The sequence below is a fragment of the Oncorhynchus clarkii genome, chromosome 3 (assembly GCF_045791955.1).
Source record: "Oncorhynchus clarkii lewisi isolate Uvic-CL-2024 chromosome 3, UVic_Ocla_1.0, whole genome shotgun sequence".
NCBI classification, from domain to species: domain Eukaryota; kingdom Metazoa; phylum Chordata; class Actinopteri; order Salmoniformes; family Salmonidae; genus Oncorhynchus; species Oncorhynchus clarkii.
The window spans coordinates 23,227,753-23,238,169 of record NC_092149.1 but is presented as its reverse complement, the minus strand read 5'-3'; the positions used below and the strand labels follow the sequence as shown (position 1 = coordinate 23,238,169).

Below are 10,417 nucleotides of genomic sequence, written 5' to 3'. Positions count from 1 at the left end.
GGATGTCTTTCCATGATCCAGCTGAGTACACTAATTCTTCTCTGACCCACATGGATAAAACAGTATTTTTGTACAGGTTAGGAGGAGAACATTAGGTTGAGAATATGCAAACACATTTCTTGCAGACTAAAAGTGCCCTTCTATCCTGTTGATGTTGGTTATAAATGGCTCTGGGTGGTGTGCCTCGTATATCAGGACAGTGTTGCTGGCTCATTGTTTATCTTCTGCTGACGGACTGGTTCCTGTCGCTGGACAACCCACCGGGCCTTGCCTTATAAGTCATTGCCATCCATTGGCTTGTCCACTGTGCTTGCTTGACAGGAAATGTCATTTGGCATAGGCCTATTACTTACATTTTCACCCCTTACAGCTTGCATGCAACTGTCTGATAGCCTTTCCCCTTTGCAACAGGTAATATTGCATCTTTGGAGTTGCTAGTGCGCGAGTTGCTAGTGCGCGATGAGACAAGGATAGCCCTACCGGCCAAACCCCCCACCCCCCCCTAACCCGGACGACGCTAGTCCAATTAGTCCACAGCCGGCTGCGACAGAGCCTGGGCGCGAACCCAGAATCTCTGGTTGCACAGCTAGCACTGCGATGCAGTGCACTAGACCACTGCGCCACCCGGGAGGCTGCGACATGGTTTTTAAACTTCCCTACAATCAAATATTTTGCAGGTCTAGGATGGTGACAGTTAAGGACTTGGAGTTGTACTAAATAATCACTCTGCTAAACTTGTACTAAAAATAATGGTCACAATAGTACATACACTAAGTTGACTGTGCCCTTTAAACTGCTTGGAAAATCCCTGAAAATTATGTCATGGCTTTAGAAGCTTCTGATAGGCTAATTGACACTTTGAGTCAATTGGAGGTGTACCTGTGGATGTATTTCAAGGCCTACCTTCAAACTCATTGCTTCTTTGCTTGACATCATAGGAAAATCAAAATAAATCAGCCAAGACCTCAGAAAAAAATTGTAGCCTTCCACAAGTCTGGTTCATCCTTGGGAACAATTTCCAAATGCCTGAAGGTACCATGTTCATCTGTACAAACAATAGTACACAAGTATAAACATCATGGGACCAAGCAGCTGTCATACCGCTCAGGAAGGAAACATGTTCTGTCTCCTAGAGATTAACTTACTTTGGTGAGAAGTGCAAATCAATCCCAGAACAACAAAGGACCTGTGAAGATGCTGGAGGAAACGGGTACAAAAGTATCTCTATATCTACTCTAAAATGAGTCCTATAGCGACATAACCTGAAAGGCCGCTTAGCAAGGAAGAAGCCACTGCTCCAAAACCGCAATAAAAAAAGCCAGACTACGGTTTGAAACTGCACATGGGGACAAAGATTGTACTTTTTGGAGAAATGTCCTCTGGTCTGATGAAACAAAAATAGAACTGTTTGGCCATAATGACCATCGTTATGTTTGGAAGAAAAAGGGGGATGCTTGCAAGCCGAAGTACATCATCCCAACCGTGAAGCACGGGGGAGGCAGCATCATGTTGTGGGGGTGCTTTGCTGCTGGTGACACTGGTGCACTTCACAAAATAAATGGCATCACGAGGAAGGAAAATTGCGTGGATATTTTGAAGCAATCTTTCAAGACATCAGTCAGGAAGTTAAAGCTTGGTCGCAAATTGGTCTTCCAAATGGACAATGACCCAAGCATACTTCCAAAGTTGTGGCAAAATGGCTTAAGGACAACAGAGTCAAGGTATTGGAGTGGCCATCACAAAGCCCTGACCTCAATCCTACAGAAAATGTGTGGGCAGAACAGAAAAGGCGTGTGCGAGTAAGGAGGCCTATAAACTTAACTCGGTTACACCAGCTCTGTCTGTCAGGATTGGGCCAAAATTCACCCAACTTATTGTGGGAAGTTTGTGGAAGGCTACCTGAAACGTTTGACCCAAGTTAAACAATTTAAAGACAATGCTACCAAATACACTCAATTAGTATGTAAACTTCTGACCCACTGCGGATGTGATGAAAGAAATAAAAGCAGAAATAAATAATTATATTATTCTGACATTTCACATTCATAAAATAAAGTGGTGATCCTAACTGACCTAAGACACAATTTTTACTCTGATTAAATTTCAGGAATTGTGAAAAATTGAGTTTAAATGTATTTGGCTAAGGTGTATGTAAACTTCTGACTTCAACTGTAGCTCCGCACATTCCCTCTGTCTTTTGACTTTGGGAATGACCTGCCCGCTGGCATCCTGTGAGTGAAGGCAACAGTCCCAATGCAGTGCATGTGGTTATACACACCATGCTCTAACTGTTTAAGCTATACTGCTATTTAGATTTTTTTTAAAATTGAAGCTGGTGTGTAATTTTGATACTATTGAGATTCTCATCGGACTTCTTGTTAATGTCGTGCAAGCAGATGCCTTGCTCCTTAGTCTACACAGAGTACAGACTAGTAGAAATGTCCTTATTGGCCATGGATTTCCAGACCGTTAATTGCACAGATTCATACCGTGAACAGGAATGAACAATCTCACTAATGTCAATGTTTTTTTATTTAATTTTTTATCCTTAACAGACTTCGTGAAGTGTCGGAGAAACTCAACAAATACAACTTTAACAGGTAAGACTTGAATATGATGTATTTTATTTTAACTGTGGAATAATAAGCAAATGTATTATTCAGCCATGTCTTTCAGCAGGGACCACGTTCCACAGGTATATAGCGGTTTCTACATGTTAACATTCACTACATTATCTGTTTCCAATGCAGTCATCCACACCTCAACCTGCTGGAGCAGGCCTCCTTAAAACAATGTGTAGTTGGCCCAAACCATGCTGGCTTTCTGCTTGAGGTAACATCGAAGGATTTCTGTATATTACAATCAATAACATTTGAGCTGTACTGCCTCTACATTTTGGATGGCGGTTGTGATTCCAAATGGCACCATATTTCCCTATACAGTGCACAGTCTTTAAAAAAAATAAAAATAAGAGCACCATTTATTAATAAAACAAATATTTTAGTGCAGTCTTTTTTGTGACATGCCATCATCACCTTTTCATTTTTGATAATATGTAGTAATTTCTTTCTTTCCAGGATGGACGTGTGTGTCGGATCAGCTTTGCTGTCCAGCCTGATCGTTTGGAGCTGACCAAACCAGATGGCAACGATGGGTGAGACGAGACTGTTTACACTAGGAATATAGTTTAATCCTAATGGAGTTTAAGATAACTTTATATACCAGGGGTTGCATTAGCTTTTAGAAATTGGTGGTTTCAAAACATATACCATTAAAAAAAATCTGCGTTTTAAACCATTTCACCTGTGTTTTTATATTGAAAGTTTTTTTTTGTTTGTTGCTTCAGTAGAGTGATGAACTATATAGTTGTACACCCCTTTTCTTCACACAAAACACATTAGTGCAACACATTCGGCAGAAAATTGTTTTCATCCGATGACAACAGAAGTGCAATGCCATTTGGCTAGTAAATTAGTTTGCAATGAAAAAGCAAGGTATTTTTTTGCAAAAACAATGGGTGGCCATCATATTTGTAATGTTTGTCATCGAAAGAATGTAGCCAGCTACATTTCCTAATGTTTTGCCGGATGAAAATCTTTTTTTGTAACTTGTTACTGAAAAAACTACACTGGAGGCAAGTACCGAACACATCATATCAGTCAGAGTGCTGTCTGGTGATCCTATGAGAGAGCAGAGATTTCATCTGAGTGGGGAAGTGCAACTGAAGCACAAAATGAGTCCTTTTACATTCTTGATTTGGCGCGAACCCTGCCTGAAGCCGAGCAGAATTGACAAATAGAAGCGTTTTAGATCTGTATTTACAAAACGCAGCGAGATATTTTGTCTGCCTTGACTCCTGCATGCTGAAGCCTAGCAATGGTGAGTCCTGCGAGTTGAGTTCCACTGAGTTCATACTAAGTCCTTAGGCTTACTAGTTGAACGGTTTCATTATGTTATTACTTAGTCACTTAAAACACTATGACAAATGAAAGACCAGAAAGTGTTCACTGTGTTGAGGTGTTTTGCATCATGGACAATGTATGTTTATAGATAAGTCATTGGTATTTTATTCCATCTCTGCAATTTACTGTCCCCCCAAAAAACTAGACAAAACAAAGCTCGCAATGGTATTTTATCATTTAGGAAATCTATGCAGCATTCTGAAAGCCAATTGCATTTATGAATGAGCTTTTCTTTGTTTTATTTTGTATGAGCAAGAATGCCCTTTTAGCTTTTGCTCGGGATTGTGTTGGTGGCCGGCATGCATTTGTGAGTTTCATTGATAGCATATATATCTTACCAGCAGAACAGCATCGAACTGTGTACTAGGCCCTCTAGTTGCAAAGCATGCAAGTGAATCAGCCTGAGAATGACTGTTGAACAATGTGACTGGTTTACTTTAAGCTTTTCTGCAGAGCATATGTTTTGTTGCCTGGCACAGTGAAATAAGCTGAACTTTTGAAAAGAAAATGACATGGTTTCAGATGGTAATGGCTTTGCAGTCAGCCGCATTGTGGTTTACTGGAAAGCCTTACTGTGGAAAAAGCACTGCACATTTTCAATCAGTAACTTTGACAGCTGACTGAACAAAGCTTCCACTCAGAATACTATCCAGTCACACTGCACTATATTTCATTTTTTTACAGTGTCATACTTGTGTAATAAATGATAAACAAATGTACATTTTTACAGGTCTGTGAAGTCTGAAGTTTACAGGTCTCTGAAGTCTGCACAACTCATTGTTAGGCCTATTATACTCAGTTGCTAAATAAAACACTTCTATATTTTGTGTGTTGCTAAAATGCCTAATCGTAAAATGTATCTGCATTCTTTCATTGGGAAGCAATTCACAATATATTGAGATACTGTGTACAAAAGAGTCATGGGTTTGAATCTCAGAGAGGACATTGCTGTTATGGTCAGTCTCAGGCGTTGCTTATGATTTGGTGGCAAGTATGTAATGCAATTGACTCAATTAAATGTAGACTGCAGCATATCCATACATCCATGTACAATAGACATCAAATGTATTTAACACAATACACTCCGATGATATCAAATGATCATATTTTAGGAGTTAGCAATCGCAGCCCTAAAAAATCCCAAGAACCTTTAAAAAGGAATAAGTCTTGACGACGGAACGAGTTGCAGCCAATTCTGATTCCCGAGGGTGTTGCCATGCTAGTCTCCATTTCCCCTGGGTTTTTTTTAACCTTAAACATAAAAATGTAAAAGCCCTAAGACATGGGCCACAACCTGGGATTTCCACTCCCAGGTTGTCGTCTTAATCTTTGGTCCCATGTGGGACTACTAGGTATGTAGTAACTGATCTGATCTCCCGTCTTCCCGTCTTTTGTTTCCAGTTCAAAGTTGAGTGGCAGTGGTTCAGGGACAGGAAGGAGCTCCAGGCCAGGCAGGACTAGTGATCCTCCCTGGTTCCTGTCTGGCTCTGACACACTGGGCAGACTGGCAGGCAACACCCTTGGGTAAGTTCTGGCAGTAAGGGCCCTCAGGAAAAACCTCCCCTAGACACACTCGGGTAAAGTCGTTATATGGCTTCATGTGCATTAGCGCCACTTAGGCCTAGACAAAGACAGCTGCAGGAGGACTGCTGATGTCATTACTATCCAGGATTCAGGTATTGTCCATGTAAAATGAGATGACGTGGTCAGAATCAGACCTTGTAACACAGTTGTCCTGGAAATTGGGACCTTCAATCCAAAGCAGCAGCATCTCTGAGGTTAAAGGCATAAACATTAAATACCTATTGAGCTTTGATAGAAATGTGCTGTGGGCTGATTTTCAATGAGACTAGGTGAAAGCAATCTACCATCCTCCATTGTTTTTTCCACCTTGTTTTTTTTTTCTTACCTTACTGGCCCCTTAATTATGAGATTTAATGTAGTCAAATTCATCTCTCAAAAATGACAAGACATTTGCTACCAAACTATTTCTTCCAAATTGCAGTATGCATAAATACCCTAGGACCTCTGCTCTCTCTGTGAAAGCCAGCTGTCCCACGGTTAATTGCTAATCCAGTGTGCAGGCAGGCAGCCGTGTGTTGAGTTGAGTTTCTGCTGTGTGGCTGACTGCTGTGCCTGACCTTCGCCTTGTGCTATAACAGGAGTCGCTGGAGCTCCGGGGTGAACGGTGGATCAGGTGGAGGAGGTGGTGGTGGTGGCGGCGGTGGCAGCAGCAGCAGTGTAGGAGGTGCAGGGGGAGGAGGTGTCGGAGGAGCTGTCAGTGGAGGAGGTGGTGGAGGCTCCTCTGGGAGGTCATCTACAGCTGCCAGGGACTCGAGACGTCAGACCAGGGTGATCCGCACAGGGAGGGACCGGGGCTCTGGTCTCCTGGGCAGCCAGCCCCAGCCTGTCATCCCTGCCTCGGTCATCCCAGAGGAACTCATCTCCCAGGTTAGACCCACTGTCTGTCCTCAACTACATTTTTATTTAAATTCTGAAAGTGACCCCACCATATGACAATTTTATTGCTTGACCAGAGCCCCTCACATAAAGGGCCTCAACACATGTCCTTCACTTCTCTCTGGTGCTCAGTCACCACCGTCACATGGTTGATTTCTGTGTGGTGATCTTCATGTTGCCTCTCTTCTTCCCCAGGCTCAGGTGGTCCTCCAGGGGAAGTCTAGGAGTGTGATCATCCGGGAGCTCCAGAGGACCAACCTGGATGTCAACCTGGCTGTCAACAACCTACTGAGCAGAGACGATGAGGACGGTGACGATGGCGATGACACAGCCAGCGAGTCCTACCTCCCTGGAGGTACCACTTTATTTCACCTTGATGTGTATTCTACAGCTTTCTCATTAAGATGATAATCTATTGCAAGAAAGACTCAGCATGGCAGCTTTGTATGAAGAGCAGAGGGCTCTCAAACCGTTTGGTCTGGTTTTAAGGGGCTTATGTGAACGCTTTATGTAGATGGTATTTGCTAAATTTGTGAAACTGATGGAGTTTTCACAATTCTAAATGCAAACGTCTTTATTAACCTATGGGTTTGACCCTTGCCTGATGGGACCTTAATAGTCATGTCATTAACATCCCTCTCTTTTGTGTTGACCTTACAGAGGACCTGATGTCCTTGCTGGATGCTGACATCCACTCAGCCCACCCCAGTGTCATCATCGATGCTGACGCCATGTTCTCTGAGGACATCAGCTACTTCGGCTACCCCTCCTTCAGACGCTCCTCCCTGTCCCGCCTGGGTTCCTCGCGAGGTAACTGACCACACGGCACTCAGAGCTGCTGCCTAGGGACCATCATCCTCTTCTGTAGTCAGGAGATGGAGATTGAAATAATATTTATCTTCCTAAATAGTTGTAGTAACAAGTTACCTTATCCGTTACCTAAATGGATGTAAGATTACTTTTCACCACATATAGTATATGCTTTTGGTTCTCTGATAGTCGAGGTATATTGTTTAAGTCAATACTAGTCTTTCCTTTTCAACCTGTCGGCAAAGCCCATGTGGATGTGGTGTTGTGAATGTGTGTTCAGTGTGCTGCATGGCCATAATACCTGTTCTTCAGTGAGCCCTCTGAGAAAGGCCCATTAGACCCTGTCATTACAGGCACCACTCTCTACTGCAGCCGTATGCTGTAGGATAAACCCTCTCCCTTGTAAATGCATGTCTATCTCTAATCTATCCTGACCTGTCTTCCTACCTCACATTTCAACATGTGAGTGTGCAGACACCACTATTAACTTTCACCTTTTTACTGCCAAAACCCTCTTATTTGCATAATTCTAAAAACAAATTTCTTTAATTTGTTGACGGGTCTTCCCCAGAGAGTGGCTTACTTTTATCCCACTGGTGTGACCCCATTGCCATACCAGTTCTCCTTCTTCCCTTAGAGCGTGACTCAGAGCTGTTGCGTGAGCGCGAGTCTGTGTTGAGGTTGCGGGAGCGAAGGTGGCTGGATGGGGCCTCGTTTGACACGGAGAGGGGCTCCACCAGCCGCGAGGGGGAGCCCAGCCTGGACAAGAAGAACATCCCCGTCCAGAGCCCTGTCTCTCTGGGCGAGGAGCTGCAGTGGTGGCCTGACAAGGTGGGAGGATGGGGACATTGATCGATTGGTTGATGGAATAATTTGATTAATGGCAAGGTCCACTCATTTTGGTGTTCATTCATTCATGTGATGTCAATAAAGCTTGTTCAGGGAACATGACAGCATTAATTTATCATGTTAATTGATTTCCCACTTGGCTTATTTCTATCAATATGTTTTAAGTTTTCGCTAGGTCTATATCCTCAATATTGTTTTGGGTTAATATGCACAGATCAGATGAGCACATTTTTCTAAGTAATATTTCTGTTGGCGTTTTGGTCCAGGATGGTGTGAAGTTTGTGAGCATCGGGTCCTTGTTCTCTGAGCTGGTGGCAGTGAGCTCTAAGGGGGAACTCTACCAGTGGAAGTGGAGTGAACCAGAACCATACAGAAACACACAGGTAAACAGCAGTACTGTACAACAAGCCAACAGGACTGATTGCATGAACAATGTGAAGGATTCAGCAGCAGACTTTATCAAATAAAATTCAAATGATATATCAGAGACCAGTGCTGTACACTAAGAACATTAACTCTCCTCCTGAGGACTACTTTGCAAATAGGTGTTTTCATTCAAATACACATTTTATTAGCAAACCCACCCCATTAAAAAAAATATATATATAAAAAATGGACTCCTCCTCCAATCAGAACCCTTCTATCCGCCACCCCCGGGTGTCCTTCTTGGGCCTGGCCAATGAGAAGATAACCCTGCTGTCTGCTAACAGCATCAGAGCCACCGTGGCCACAGAGACCAACAAGGTGGCGACCTGGATGGATGACACCCTGAGCAGCGTGGCATCCAAGCTGGAACACAGTGCCCAGGCCTACCCTGAGCTGCAGGGGGAGCGCATCGTGTCTCTGCACTGCTGTGCCCTCTACACCTGCGCCCAGCTGGAGAGCAGCCTGTACTGGTGGTGAGTTACAGTACTTAATCTTCACTGCCGAGAGAGAGATTGGCTGGGTTTGCACTGGGATTGTGCCAAGCAAGCTCAATCAAGTGCAGCTAAAGTATTTGAAAAATAACAATTACTAGTTGAACTCAGGCAGTGGCTGGCCAGAGGCCCTCGCTCTACTCAAATGTCCAGTGCAAATGTAGAATTCGGTCCTTGAGATGTCTATGCGTACAAGAAGGTTCATCTGGTGGTTTATGTTTTGAAATGTTTCCTCAGGGGTGTTGTGCCTTTTAGTCAACGGAAAAAGATGCTTGAAAAGGCTAGAGCCAAGAACAAGAAGCCAAAGTCCAGTGCCGGCATCTCCTCAATACCCAACATCACCGTGGGAACGCAGGTGACAAAACATAACGTTAAAACATAAAACCAAGACTATGGGAGCATTAGAACCCTGTGTATAAATGTTCCTTTTTCCTGAAATGTTTTTGTTTTCTGCACCTGTGAATCCGGTTGGATGTCTGTTGCGTACACTCGTACACTGCTTTTGAACGAATGTGAACAGGTGTTTGTGTCCTCTCTCCAGGTGTGCCTGAGGAATAACCCCCTCTACCACGCTGGTGCTGTTGCCTTTTCTGTCAACGCTGGGATCCCCAAGGTGGGACTGCTCCTCGAGTCTGTCTGGAACATGAACGACAGCTGCAGGTTCCAGCTGCGATCACCAGAGAGCCTCAAGAACATGGACAAGACCACCAAGACACAGGAGATCAAGTGAGTTAACTTCCATTTCAGAGAGCAGCTGATCTCAATTTGCTCCCTGCCCTTTTCCCTTGGCCCTAACCCTTCTTTGTTTGCAGATGTGCAAATATCAAAGGGTTAGGCCCACGAGAAGGGGTAGGGAGTGAATTGAGACCAGCTTGTTCCCTTCTAAGCCACTCCAAATCTAAATCAAAGACACTCGTCTCCAAAACTCATGAACTCAATCCTACCCATTCTCGCCTTAGAACGGAGAGCAAGCCGGAGTTGGTAAAGACTGAGATGGGCCCCCCTCCTTCCCCGGCCTCCACCTGCAGTGACACCTCCTCCATCGCTAGCAGTGCCTCGCTGCCCTACAGTACGTCACATTACTAGCTACTATACTAACCACCTCTCTCGCTCTAATATTGCCATGACTCATTTGCCTTTGAAACAGATGGTGTGGCAATTGCAGGTCTCAATAATTTTTTTGCTTGCAGTTTGAGTTTGTCTCTAGTTGTTGTATCTGATAATGAAATCTGCTGTATCTGCTTACGAGACTTGGGTTAAATACTTCCGTCAAATGCTTGTGCTGCTATTGATTTAGCTTGCATAGTACAATGGAACCCAGATAGAATAGTCCTAAAAGTGCAAACCTCGCCCACCTTGCACAGTGGACAAGCTAAATCAAGCACACTGAGTATTTTACATGTTTGTTAACCCTGGTCT

General features: G+C 43.8%; 1 protein-coding gene across 20 annotated transcripts in view; it reads left to right on the top strand.

Moving 5' to 3' along the window:
* The window catches only part of LOC139391040 (E3 ubiquitin-protein ligase UBR5-like), a 42,356-nt gene that overhangs the window by 1,985 nt on the left and 29,954 nt on the right, over positions 1 to 10,417 (top strand). For 14 of the 20 annotated variants that reach the window (XM_071138541.1, XM_071138652.1, XM_071138566.1 and 11 more), the window contains exons 2-14: positions 2,556 to 2,600; positions 2,751 to 2,832; positions 3,078 to 3,154; positions 5,364 to 5,486; positions 6,125 to 6,413; positions 6,618 to 6,777; positions 7,083 to 7,232; positions 7,852 to 8,063; positions 8,348 to 8,464; positions 8,715 to 8,980; positions 9,236 to 9,353; positions 9,519 to 9,724; positions 9,958 to 10,067. In XM_071138541.1, the coding sequence (XP_070994642.1) occupies positions 2,556 to 2,600; positions 2,751 to 2,832; positions 3,078 to 3,154; positions 5,364 to 5,486; positions 6,125 to 6,413; positions 6,618 to 6,777; positions 7,083 to 7,232; positions 7,852 to 8,063; positions 8,348 to 8,464; positions 8,715 to 8,980; positions 9,236 to 9,353; positions 9,519 to 9,724; positions 9,958 to 10,067 (1,955 nt within the window). The remainder of the gene's footprint in view (positions 1 to 2,555; positions 2,601 to 2,750; positions 2,833 to 3,077; positions 3,155 to 5,363; positions 5,487 to 6,124; positions 6,414 to 6,617; positions 6,778 to 7,082; positions 7,233 to 7,851; positions 8,064 to 8,347; positions 8,465 to 8,714; positions 8,981 to 9,235; positions 9,354 to 9,518; positions 9,725 to 9,957; positions 10,068 to 10,417) is intronic. The other 6 variants (XM_071138678.1, XM_071138601.1, XM_071138584.1 and 3 more) reach the window with 3 other exon arrangements.